Below are 13964 nucleotides of genomic sequence, written 5' to 3'. Positions count from 1 at the left end.
CAATCCACTCACCTCAGCCTCCCAAAGGCGCGGGATTACAGGCTGAACCACCCAGCCCGGCTAACCTAGTTGCTTTTAAGACACACTTTCTCCATTTTGACAACACATTCCCTGTCACCTCCCCAGGGGGATGTCAGTGGAGACCTGATCTCAGGGTACAAGGAAAACATATAGATTTAGGGTGTCAGTTGACACTGGACATGCTGTAAATCCCTGAGAAAACTGCTTCTGAATAACTGACAATCTCAAACTTAGACAGATCATCCTGCTTTTTAAAGCCATGATTCTGAAAATGATTATTTTCTCAGAATGTTTTTGATCTCAAGTTAGAATGAACACTATGTTTCCATCAGGCTGGCTTGTTTTCTTGGCTAAAGTTTGTCCTCCCTAACTTTGATTCTCTGCCTTTGCCTACTGTGATGGTCCTCGTGGTGCCGCCAACGCCACAGTGAGAGTAAAGGAAGGAAGAGGAGACCTCTTGTTTCCTATCACCCATGTCTTAAGTATTTTGAGCATCAAATAAAAGATATTTTGATGAGTTTTATCTTTTTTTTTAAACACAAGCAATGTGGCCTTCTCAGAGACAAATGATCTGGGTTCTCTGCCGTTCTTTTCCTTCCCACATACATCAAAGGGGGCGGCCTGGATGTTTCCTAAGGTCCCCTTCACCTTAACATTGTGACCTGTGAAATGGCTTTTTAGTAAAAGTGCCAGAGTAGGGTGGGGCCATCATGCATGTCATCCAGGTGACAAGTGTGTGTGTGAAACAAAGAGTCCTGGATCAGTAATCAAAGTCCTTGTAAAATAAACCACAGTGGGACCTTCCTAAGCCACTCCAAAGCTTAAGCTATGGAAGCTGTAACTGGGGTCATGTTGATCACTGGAAGGAAGGTTTTAAAAATAAAATCATTCATACAGATCAGAGTCGCTGTTAAGAGAATGAATAGAAGGACCCCTGAGAAATCATTTCTTAGCTTCTAGATTTCAGGTCTCTATCCAGTTTAAAATATAGCTACATAGAGTCCCCCTCATCCCCACCTACCCATAATCCAATTCTAGCAACTGTAATGGAGTTAAAATTTGTCAAAGGTAATAGCAAGATAATAGTAATTGCTAATGAGGGAGGCCATAATTTTAAACGTTAGGTAAAGAAAATGAAAGCTTAATTTGAAAGACATTTTAGAAATCTGCACTGGTTTTATAATACCAAATTATGCTAGAAACTTTTATATTAAAAGAAATCACAGATCTGTTTTCAGTAGACTCCAGTGGAGAGTACTTCAAGCTAACATCATGATGCTTCATATTCATGCCTTAGTCCTGCTCTAAATTGCTGTACAATCTTAGAAAAACGTCTAAATCTCTAGGGTCAAGTTCCCCCAGTTACAATGAATAACAGATTCTCAAGACATTTTCACGTATTTCACTCCTGGTAGGTGAGTTAAAGGAAATTTATTAAAAACATTTGTGACCGCTCTTTAGATATTGTATTTCAGATAAAAGATACTGTAGCATAGCCAAGGCACCATGTTTAACTTTGACATACCTTGTATGCCCTAAATTTTGTTTGTAAATAAAACCTTATAAATGTGTTAAGAAAGAGTATGAGATGCATTTGTAAAGTGAAGCATTCTTTTAAAACTCTCTCATTGGTAAACATATAAGTCCACATCTTCAAAATCAAATTTTCTAGAATCATAATCCACCTGCAGTGCTGTTTATGTTAAAAACACAAAGCTCTTCATGGAAGTAGCTGCAAGAGCTATTCTCATGTCATGGAAGTAGCTGTAAGAGCTATCTTCATGCAAGTATAGTGCCACACTTTAAGGAGCACCAACTGTGTGAATGATCCAGAACCTAATAGGAAACTTCTAACGTTGGGGAAAAGACTTCTTCAGAAATTTTGAAATATAGGACATTAAAGAATAACCAGAAATCACAAACAAACTGTTTTTCAAGCTTGTTTTCAATGTCTATCATTTTACTAAAAAATAATAATAAATTCATTGTACAGGTAAAAATGACAGATATACTACTCCGATATTTGTTTCTTGTTGCAGAAGAAACCTTCAAGGAAAAATGTTTGCTAGCGTATCATCATTAACATAACTTACCCCAAAATAGAATAAGTTTAAAAATAAAGAGTTCTTGGGGGTGGTATATTTATATACAGACACATACACAAATGTATACTATTTTTATATTTTCTGATTTAACAAAGAGATGCTCAAGGAAAATTGGAGACCTGATTGAAAAGTCTGGAATTCTTTCTTTTATTTTCCGCAGCACTTAAACCGTCTGTTTGAATCACTTGGCATAGGTGAATTGTCTTGTATCTTCTCATGCATGTATTTCTTGTCTGTACAACTAGAAAGTGAGTTCCTGGAAGGAAGTTCCCTGTGGTACTAAACTCAATGCCTTGTACATAACCTGGGCGCATGAATTAATGATTGGCATGTGCATTTGCAGGGAAGAGCCTGGTGGGATACACTCAAACCCTTTATTCATTGATTTACAAAATGTACAGTATTTACAAAGTTTAGGCATTAATCTCGTATTGACATGAATGCCGTGGAGAGTCTAAAAATAAATATGTGGCACATAGCTTAATATACACATCATGGCTCTTTACACTTCAAGTCATCACCAATGGTGAGATTTAATGGAAAGTTTAATGTGGTAGAAAAGTCAGATGACTGACCAGTCCTGGACCTTCCACGTGAATGGCCCTTCCTTGGCTCCTTGAAGTTAGGGATGTGAGCAAGCGATTTTCTTCCAAGGGAATTAAACAGGAGCTATCTGATAGGCACATGGGATGCATGCAGCAACATCTGTGCAGAGTCTGCAAGAACTCCGGGTGGTGGGTGAATCTGCATCATTGTGGACCTGATCCCTGTACACCAGCCAAGGAAGCTTTGGTGTGGTCACTTGTTTCTTATTCAACCGCATGCAGGACTTGGAGGATGTCAGCGGAGTGGAACCATGCACAAAAATGGTACTTATTGATATGTACAACATGAAATTTTCAGTGTCTTATAGCATCTTTAGATGCAAGATCAACTGTTTCCTCTTTTAGCAAGAGGGATGAATGAGAAAGCCATACCCCACTCCCCAACCCCACACAAAAAAATCATCATTTAGGGATACATGCAAATGGTATCCTGTGATAAACCCCATGTGATAAGACGACTGAATTCCTTGATATCAGGCCTGGAAGCTTTCCTAAGGGGTAATTCCAACCATCCTTTCCTCTTCAGTCTTACCTCATCCCATATAACCTAAATCTGAAGGAAAAGGTTTCACATTACTGAGCTTCCTTGAGCTTCAGTACCTTAATTTGTGAAGTGTAAATACTAACAATATTCCTTACAGGATTCTTGTGGGGATTTTACGACCTAACTTATGTAAAGTGCTAAGCATAGTGCCTGGCATGAAGGAGGTGCTTAATAAATGTCTTGCTTTCTCTCCCTCTACTCTCCTCATCCCAATGATAAGCAACATATTGATAAGCCTACCAAACTCTGAATTAAGGCCTTTTGATGCAATTTAGATTTTTTTTGTATCAGTGTTACTGCTGTCAGTTCATATTTAATCCCTGAGGGGTTCTCATTTTATGAGCCAGAAACATTTTCTTGCGCAGGGCAGATGGACCCTGACAACACTGTCCTCTTTTTCAGCCAAAGCTTCACCAAGGGTCACACAAACACACCCCACAACTCTGCACAGAAACTTAATCCAGTGATGGTCACCATCTGAATACTTCTGGGACAACATCACCAAGGAAACCAGGAGAAAAAGATCCTTAGGCAAACACATTGCTCTTGCTCACAACATGTTAATTTTTTTCAACACTGGTGCAAGTATTATAGATAATTTTCAATAAACATATATTACAAGGTCTACCACTGTTGAAAAATACATATTCTAATTTGATCACTTTTGCTCAGAATAAAGATTTTTTTTTTAGAATATATTTTAGTTTCTAGTTATGTCATACAAAAATAAATATTGCTTAAATGATTTACAAGGAAGAAGAAAAAGTGTAACTTGGGGTGTCAAAAATATAGGAAGGATGGCGAAAATTTTATCATCTACTTCAAATGCAATATCTAAAAAAAAAAACCCAAAACAAACAAACAAACTTCCCATTGGGTCTCTTTACTAGTCTGGCAATCATTTCACTGATCTGCCTTCTCAACCTGGCATACTATGCCTTCTTTCCCTGTCAATCTAGAGACAATTTAATGCAGAACCTTTTCCTTAAAGTGAGGAAATGACTTAAATGACTGGGGATTGGCGTGGGGAGTAGGGGGGTGGGGGGCGAGGGAGGTCTGGGAGGGTGGTGCAGGGCTCTTTGATAGTAGAAACTACATTTGGAGGAAGAAGCTGACTGAACCATTTATTGGGTCCTCAAAAAATGAACTAGAACCAACCTTCATTCGGAAACCCTCTCTCTGTCAAAATGACTTACATCTGGACTGAACCCCACATCTGGAGAAAACCCCACCCTGCTTTGGGACTCTTTGGACACCATTGACCCATTTCCAGGGTCTCATGAAGCATAATTAGGTGCCAAGTTAATTATATGAAAGGATAACAGCCACGTTATGGACAATAACTCCATTAAGTTGGGGAAAATCCTTCTCCAGCCACCCCTACAAATACAACACACTTTTAGGATTGCCTTATCATCCTCCACACAGGGAAGAGGGAATATGATTCCCAGCACTGGGAATAGAATGCTGGGAAAATTAGGTTACTACTCCAGGGACTAGATCAGAACTTCCAAGGCTTTTAAAACTTTCCAAAGTTTTAAAATTCTAAAGCATAAGTGAATTCATGATTATATGTAAATCAGCGGTTCCTTATCTTTCTCCTGAAAAATATACAACTATGCATGTCAATGTAACATGTCCCTACCATCTCAGCAGGTCTCAGGACCTGCATCTCATGCATGTATTCTTCTGCATGAAGAACCCCAGCTCTCAATCAATGCAGAACTATTTCTTGGAGTGAAAACAAAGGTTTGTGGTTTTGACTGGCTTTGATGGGGTCTTGTTTAGACTGGAGATGACTACACTGAAGCAACGCTTATTGCTCATGGTGAATGAGTGGCAATGCTTGGCCATGATGACATCTGAGAGTGAAACTACTGTCAAGCCAATGACTCATGCATGACTGTGGACCGTTGAGATCCCCATAGGTCACTACTATACACAGCGCTGTTGAGCTGCTATAACGTGAGTCCTAACCACAACCACAAGCAGGACACGAGCACTGACATGCAGTGAGGATGTCCATTTGTCTGATTTATAGGTGATGTCGTGGAAAATGTAGCATCAGTTTCATTTCGAGGAAGTGGCAAGTTACAGATATTTCCTTCACAACAGGAAGTGCAGACCTGAAAGAAAGAAAGAGATGAAGAAATGTAATGAGAAGCTAGCTGATCTTTGAAGACTGGGGTTTTTGAAGGAACTGTCTCTCTCATGGCAAGTCTTAAATGAGAATTACCTGTTCTACAAAGGAGAGACCAGGCCTACTTTTAAGAAGAGGGGGTGGGGAAGTGGAAAGGGTCAGGATTGGCAGTAGTAGGCAACTGCCGGGGCGGGGGGGCACATTTAATCAACAATGGTGCCTGCATAATGAACATTTGTACACTTAACCCTGAATTGTACCCCACATCTTTAAAATAAAAATTAAAAACAAAATAAAATAAAAAGAAGGGAGGGGATAATATTTCATCTGGAGGCAACGTGGTCAAAATGAAACTCCAGTCTAAACTTCAAGAGTTCTGTTTTTGACTCCCATCATGTGGTTCTTACAAAGTTTTGCAACCTTCTTAGGCCTTAGTTATTCTGCCTATGAAATGAGGATAACAAAGCTTGTCCTTTTGTTTTTCAGAGAGGCTCTTTCTGACTACTTGAGGAAACTGTTAAAAGGGTAAACTTTCATTTTCCAAGTTGTTACAGAGAGAGTCAGTGGCAACAACCCAGGTAAATTAAACTTGAATATTTACTTTCATTAGAACTATCTGCATAATCATCTCTGTTCTCACTGGGTGAGGTAAAGTTTGAAGGGTTTTCATTTATCCAGTTTTATACTGTTTTACTCCCGGAACATAAGAAAGAAATAAACCCACAGGGTTAGTGACATTATTTTAGGACATGGCTACATAAGCACAGACTGGCTGCTTCAACATCATCTGGGATTTTGTTAGAATACAGAATCTCAAGGCCAGGTGTGGTGGCTCACACCTATAATCCCAGCACTTTGGGAGGCCGAGGGGAGAGGATTGCCTGAGTCCACAGGTTCAGGACCAGCCTGGGCAACTTGGCAAGACTTCATCTCTACAATAAATCAAAAATTAGCAGGCATGGTGGTGCATGCCTGTAGTTCGAGTTACTTGGAAGGCTGAGGCCGAAGGATTGCCTGAGTCCGGCAGGTCAAGGCTGCAGTGGCCATGAGCATGCCACTGTACTCCAGCCTGGGCGACAGAGTGGGACTCCAACTTAAAAAAAAAAAAAAAAAGGAATACAGAATTTCAAACCTTGCCCCAGACTGAGAGAATCAGAGCCTGCGTTTTCACAAGATCATTAGGTGATTCATAGTCCTAGGATAGTTATATAGTCATTATCCTGCAGAGATTTGAGCCTTTGGTCACAGTTGACATGGGCTAGGAAGACAGTATAATGTTGAGAGGGACTGGAGGTCAGAAGTGAGTTTGGATTTGGTCCCTGTCACTTACTAGCAGTGTGATATGAACATATGACATAACCTCTCTGATCCTTAACTTTCTCCTCGGTAAAGAAGCCACAGTGATGCCTGAGGGCCAAACCCAGCTTGCTGGAGAGGTCAGGGAAAGCCCTTAGTTTTATCCATTTCAAACCAGGAGCAAGTAGACAGATTATATTTTAATATTTAATTATTAGCATATTAGAGAGGTTGCTTGAAAAGTAGGTGTCTGAATCTTAAGAAAAATAAACCCTTATGAATGTGCTCTTCCAACATATCAAGAGTGAGTTGCCCCAAACCACCATGAAGGCAGCTTCACAGAAGTGGCAGATGCTAAATAAAGGTCAAGGTCTGATAGGTTCAGCTTACATGTACAGGCAACCTTGAACTACCAGCAGGAGGGAGGAGGGTCAGGCTGCCTTTCTCTGATTCTCTCCATGCTTCCTCAAGCTGCCCTGAAGTTCATTTTACATTGAGTGCTTCTATATACAGGCACAGATGAAGTTTATTATTTTTATTTATTTATTTATTTTGAGCTGGAGTCTCACTCTGTTGCCCAGACTGGAGTGCAGTGGCCGCTCCCGGCCACCGCAGCCTCGACCTGCTGGGCTCCGGCGATCCTTCCGCCTCAGCCTTCCAAGTAGCTGGAACTACAGGCGTGCGCTACCACGCCCGGCTCATTTTTTGAGTTATTGTAGAGATGAGGTCTCGCCTGCCCAGGCGGGTCTCGAACCCGCGGGCTCAGGCAATCCACTCACCTCAGCCTCCCAAAGGCGCGGGATTACAGGCTGAGCCACCGAGCCCGGCTCTACAGATGAAGTTTAAAGGGAGCAAAACCCACAGATGGTTCTCTTGTCATGTATCAAGTGACTTAAAAGCCAATGGAGACCTCCCCAAACTGACATCCCAATCAAGACACGATCAAAGCTAAATTGTCCATGGTGAATGAACTGGTAGCTCTGCAAAGCTTTACCATGATGGCCATAACTGGTGCTTGTTCTTCTTCCTTTTGGTAGCTTTATTACTTTCTTCTGAGTGAAGGACGCATTTACAATAATGTTTAATGCCCTCATGGTGTGTGTTTATACAACGTGTACCAGTTGTCTCTGCTCTGGTATAAATTTGTATTCTTTCAGCGCAAACAGGAAAGGAAGCATCTTTTGATAGATATGAAGGCAGCCTACATAGGGAAGTAAGAATCTGCTCAGGAGCCCAGGCATATGTATGATGTGGGGGGAGGCTGTCTATACTGTACTGGTCACTTGCTTTATTTCCCAGACCTTGTAGCCTTCATGCTCGGAGTCTCTGCAGCCAGTGGATAAGCACTCTTCCAGTGGGACACAGCGTTTGGTGACAGAGATACTGTTTCCTGTGACTTCCATGGTGTGCTGAGTGTAGCAGTATCTGGTCTCTGTCGACAGAGGAAATACGTTTTACTTGAGATGGAAAATGCTAGCCCAACCTGCCTAAAAGGAAAACAACAGAAATGTCAATTCTCTAATTCCTGAAAAGATCTAACAGCACATAGGACGTACACTGTGTTGAGTTCATGTCCAATAATCCCACAGATCTCCTTGGAGAGATTCACTGTGCCATAGTAGGAGAACAGCCTTCAAAGAAGATTGATCTTTCTGCCCAATGTTATCCCCATAAACCGAGACACAGTGGTATCACTCATGCCTTTCAATAAATTCGCCACTATATTGGTTTTCATTATTAGGGAATGATTTTCATTTGGGGGGACTGATTTAAGAGGTAAGAGTCATAGTAATTTTTTCAGGAAGATGAAGTGGTTGGAAGTTCAAAGAACACAGGGTTAAAAGAAGTTAGGCAGGTAACAGTGGTCTTAAGGAGATAAAAGATTATAGCAGAGGCTGGTGTCTCTCTCTCTCTCTCTCTCTCTCTCTCTCTCTCTGTGTGTGTGTGTGTGTGTGTGTTTGGGAATCTGCTATTCACAAAGGCAGACCAATTAAAAAATAGATTCATTTTATCTGGAAAAAAAATGACTTTATCCAAAAGAAAGAACTTCTTGCTGATGTGCATAGCTGGGTCCTAGGGTGCATTATAGAATAACACTGGCCCAACAATAAAGGTTTTCCACAATTGAGAGCCTTCATTTCTCCCTGGCAGGATTTCAGTGTCTTTCTAGGAGGATGGATAAAGACCATGGCGGGAGTTTCCAGAGGTCCCTTTATGTCTCATGAATCTGAAATCTTGAGATTTCTTCCAAAATTCCTTGGGGAATTTTTTATTTGTAATTAAAAACTAAAGAAAAATGGCTTTGTCAATGTAATTCTTTAAGGCCTTCAGGCAGTGTTCAGCTTTCTAAGCCTGGGATTTAGGAGAATGTTCTTGCTCTCTTTTCACATTAGGAAAGAAAATGAATAATTCTTAAGAAATGTCACTGAGCTGTTTTTCATCCATATCTTGGACCCAACTTTGCGTGCTTTATATGTTTTGGATATTTAGTGACTAATGTGAAATTATGACCTCCTATGATATTATTTATTAGGCACTAAAAACTCTCCCCACCAGATTCTGTCATGATTTTGGCAGTTTTTAACCAAAGCTCTAATGTCCAAAGAGGAAAGCTCGAGAATTTTAGGTCCTGAGAATGAGCTAGTACAGGCCACACTGACACATTTTGGGAGTCATGGAAACTCAGGGGTTTTGATGGTCTTTCTAGACACCCCCACCTCACAGGGATCCCAAATGGCTTCCAATCAAGTGAGACTAAGAGCAGCAATCTCCCCAGTGGTGGTGCTATGGCGGGTGTGCCTGGGCAGAGCCTGCACCAACATCATCCCCCAAATACTGCCCCCACACTGCACCTCGGCTGGAATCTTTTTCCCTGGAATCAGATTGAGGTATCTAGAGCTAGCTCAGTATCCCATGGATCCTCCAGGGCTACAGCTAGGTTAAGTAGTGTCACCCTGGGAGCTCATACGAATAGTTAAAGTTTTACACCTGGTAATGATTCTCCCAAAGCCCTAAACTATTTCAACAGTGAAATGATGGTTTTTTACAATGAAGAGGAGGCAGCAGCTCTCCTCTGTTTTTTTGTTTTTTTTTTTAAGACTCTAGCAGGTTTTGACAAATGGTGGCCAGTGACCTGAGAGATTTACCACATTTTCAAAATAGGACTGTTTAACTTCTTTGGTATCAGACTCGATGGACGTTTATGGCCATGATAGGTTCATCTTTCCCACCCCCATTTCAACTTCAAATATGGTTAATAAAATCAGGAATGTTCTTATCTCCTGTCTCCTCTTCATGCAGACAACTAAGAACAGCTGCCAGAGGTTTTATGGCTCCAAATGTAAATCTGAGCAGATAAGATCTAGGCTTATAGAATAAGTAAATCATTACAAATATTCAGTTTGGGAAATTAGGTTTGTCCCCCCAAGTAGTGTATTATCTTGTTTTAAGTAACTCTTAAAATAACAATTTGTGAACTTGATATGACTACTTTTTTGTTCATACGTTTCTGTCTATAACAAGCTGTCTTAATTGATTAATGGGGCACTTATTCCATTGAATGAAAATAGAGGCAACAGCTGATGGAAATATGTTTTCAGGAAAATATGAAAAGTACCTAAGAAGCCAATTCTTACCATTCTGGGGGGAGAAGGGCGATCAGTGATGACACTGGATAATAATCTTTTCTTCAGTTTCACCAAGTCTAGCCCATAAAACAAAGTTATATTGAGGACACTGCTGTCACTTCCAGCAGTACAAACCTCAGTACTGAAGCATCAACCCCTCAAAAGTATCCACCCTGCTTCTTATCTAACAAAACCTCTAGGTGAATTATGAAATGTCAATGTGGAAGAGGTTCTGTGGTTAAATAAGTTTTGGAAATGCTCAAATAAAGTTGAACAGGTTTCTTTAGCATGCAGTTTATAAGAGCCTTCAATATAGGTGTAAACTTGTGATCTCCAAAGGTGTGCTGGGGCCAGCAGGCAGAATTTCTCAAGTAGAACAAGGTGGGCCACATGAGGCTTATCACTGGACTGTGGTAGTGATAAAAGCCAGTTTCAGCCACAGAGCATTGTTCTCCATGCATTCTAAATAATCCTTGGGTTAGTAATGAGGTTATATGAGAATCGAGCCTGCTGATAACTTCACACTAAAAGGATTTCAAAGGCTTTTATCTAAAAGATAAAAGATGAATTTGAATTTCTACCAGGTTAGTTTCAGTCTCTAAAATCTCATATTCTGCAACTGCTTGTTATTCCCAGAGACTGTGAAACAAAAATCTTTTACTGTGAGACTCACAGGCATTCAACTAAAATCAGAAATGGGAAAGAGAGCCTAATCAACTATTGGAAAATATAATTTCCATGAAATACACACTCACACACACAGTCAATAATCTAGTTTTGAAGTTAGAAAAAGATCCAAAGCTAAACTACAAATTATCATTTACCCACCATTATTCTGTTTCTAACAACAAAACTATATTTAAACAAAATATACATAAAATGATGTGTATTAAAATGAGACATTTAAAATGTCCAATTGTCTTGTATAAGCCTTTCTCACTACTCAATTATTCTTTGTGGCTCTGCTAGTTTTGGTTTCTTCACAAACATATATAATGATTAGAGTGATTATTAGAGAACAATTCTCTAGGTGCAAGAAAATTAATGAGAGGAAATGAAAAATAAAGGGCTAGTGACATGTGCCTGCGCAGTCCCTGCCCCCATTCCTTACTATTCACTCAGTCCTTCACATCTGCCACAGTAGCGCTGTACAATGACTACTACTCCTGGTGTCAAGTTCCATGCCCTGTTCCCATGTCTGACCACATAGGATCTCTTCAAGGCTTCAAGGCTCAGAATGCTACTATGTAAAATCTCTTCAGTGGAATTCTCCACGATGGACCTCAGAGTTTTGTCTTCCACTATGTTTTCTCCTACATCTCTGGTCTCTTCTCTTCCAACACTTTCCCTAACCTGAACATTGATATTCTGCCATTTTCTGTCTTTGAGCCTCTTCTCATTCAAGTGACCTCACCAAACTTCCAATGCCACACCTTCAGTCTGATTCCTTCTCTTGAGCTACAGAAACAAATTACCAACTATTTCCTGGACACTGCCAGCATCACCTCATACCTTACATGTCTCAAAACAAACATGATCTCCCCCTTCGCCTTGCATCTATTTATCATTTACGTGTGCCTATCTCAGGAAAGGACCTCTTGAGATGTAGCACCTCCATCTTCTCCAGTAACAGACTAGAAATTTAGAATTTGCTCAGCCTTCTCTTCCCAGTCTGGGAGTCTCCAAACTCTCTAAAATGTCTCCATTATCCATCTCATCTTTTCTATTCCATTCTCCATTTATTCAATTCAGAATCTCATCATTTCCTGTTTTCTTTGTCTCTCACATACAGTCTATCACCTATGGAAGCATAAATGCCACCTAATTGTCAAGGAGTCCTGACTGCTGAATTTCGAGGTTTATTTGGCCTACCAGTTAGATTGTTGCTCGCTGCGCACGCTCTCTCTCTCTCTCTCTCTCTCCTCCAAAAGCTTTATGTCAAGTATGTAGGAGTCACTGTACATCCCTGATAGAACCTTCAATTAAATTTATAACTTAGAACATGGGGCAGGTTGAAACTCAGCTCTTATAAATAAAGGTTCTCCTGGATGGAGGCCTCCAACTGTCTCGTCATTGTCTACTGTATACCTTGAGATATACAACTTTTGATGACCCTTCACAACCAAAAATTCTGTGCATCCTCAGCTTGGTCTGGATGCTTTTGTTCCTATCTTCTACTCCAGGACACCTGATGTTCTTCAGGGATCAATCCAAATATAACAAATTCTGTGATTTTCCTTGAGCCTCTTCTCATTCAAGTGACCTCAATTCTGGGGGCTCAAGGACAGTGTTGACATTAATCTTTTCTCCACATTGCCACAGTCCTTCTTAACCTCCTTATTTGGTGTATCTCAGTTTCCTTCTAGATCAGGGTTTCTCAAGCTTGTCACCAGTTATTTTTTACAAACTGTTTTTTTGAAATTAAAACTCTTATTTTGAAATAATCATAGATTTACATGCATTTATAAGAAATAATAGAGAGATTCCCAATACTCTTCACCTAGTTTCCCCAATAAAACACTTTATAAAACTACAGTGCAATATCATAATCAGGATATTGACACTGTCAAGATACAGGACATTTACAAGGCTCTCTCATGTTGATATCCCCCTGGGCTCCACCCTTCCTTAACCCTCGGCAACCACCAAACTGTGCTCCATTTCTATAATTTTGTCATTTTGAGAATCTTGTATACATGGAATCATACATATTACATATAAACTACATGTAATATTTTGAAATTGGGCATTTTCACTCAGATCACTAGAGTCACTGAGTTGTTGTGTATCAACAGTTTGTTCATTTCTATTGTTGATACAATTAAATGGTACATATAGATGTACCAAAGGTGGTTTAACTATTCACTCATTAAATGGACATCTAGATTGTTTTTGGTTTGGGGATATTATTATTAAAGTGGCTATACAAATTTATGTAGAGGTTTCTTTGTGAGCATTGTTTTCATTTCTCTGGCATAAGCACTCAGAAGTGGAGCTGCTAGGTTATATGGTAGTTGCGTGTTTGTTTAAGAAACTGTCAGCCAGGTTTGGTGGCTCAGCCTGTAATCCCACGCCTTTGGGATTGTGAGCAGAACGCAATGCCTGATCCCGAAATTCTTAGACCCATTAGGGGTTCTTCATCACGTGTCTAAAGGCTCCCTCGGGAGAATGGACTCTTCCTGAAATGCAAGGCATGTATTTACGTGCACCTATCTCCCCCAAGTGAAGGGACTCTTTCAGTATGGAGGCCCTTCATTTGATATAGAGCTTTTGCCCTATATTTTGGGACTCCTCAGGTGCTGGACACTTTTTCAAGTGCAGTGGCTCAACCTCAGGTGCAGAAGCTCTTCTTCAGGTATAAGTCCCTCCCCCAGGCACAGGGACTCTTCATCAGGTGCTGGACTTTCTCCCCGTAGAAGGGCTCTATCTTAGGTGCAGGACTCTTTCTCAGATCCATAGCTCTTTCTCTGGTACAGGGATCTCCCTCAGGTGCAGGGGTCCTCCCTCAGGTAGATAGGATCTTCATCCTGTGTCTGGGGTACATCTTCAGGTGCAGGACTGTCCCTTAAGTTGAGGGGCTCTTTCTCATGTTCAGGAGTACTTCCTCCTCGGTCCAGGCCTCTCCCA

At 40.6% G+C, this 13964-nt stretch overlaps 1 protein-coding gene across 2 annotated transcripts in view; it reads right to left on the bottom strand.

Annotated features, from left to right (window-relative positions):
* Nucleotides 1-5040: 5040 nt before the first annotated feature.
* The window catches only part of LYPD6 (LY6/PLAUR domain containing 6), a 152535-nt gene continuing 143611 nt past the window's right edge, over nucleotides 5041-13964 (bottom strand). The window contains exons 4-5 of one of the 2 annotated variants that reach the window (XM_021714925.1): nucleotides 8013-8143; nucleotides 5041-5401 (exon numbers count right to left, since the gene is read on the bottom strand). In XM_021714925.1, coding sequence (XP_021570600.1) covers nucleotides 5234-5401; nucleotides 8013-8143 — 299 coding nt within the window. In that variant the 3' untranslated portion in view covers nucleotides 5041-5233. The remainder of the gene's footprint in view (nucleotides 5402-8012; nucleotides 8144-13964) is intronic. The other variant, XM_008062887.1, reaches the window with a different exon arrangement.

This window comes from Carlito syrichta, unplaced genomic scaffold (assembly GCF_000164805.1).
Source record: "Carlito syrichta isolate Samal-C Ts95f unplaced genomic scaffold, Tarsius_syrichta-2.0.1 Scaffold305876, whole genome shotgun sequence".
Classification (NCBI taxonomy): Eukaryota; Metazoa; Chordata; class Mammalia; order Primates; family Tarsiidae; genus Carlito; species Carlito syrichta.
The sequence above is the reverse complement of the archived record's forward strand: the minus strand, read 5'-3'. Positions and strand labels throughout refer to the sequence as shown.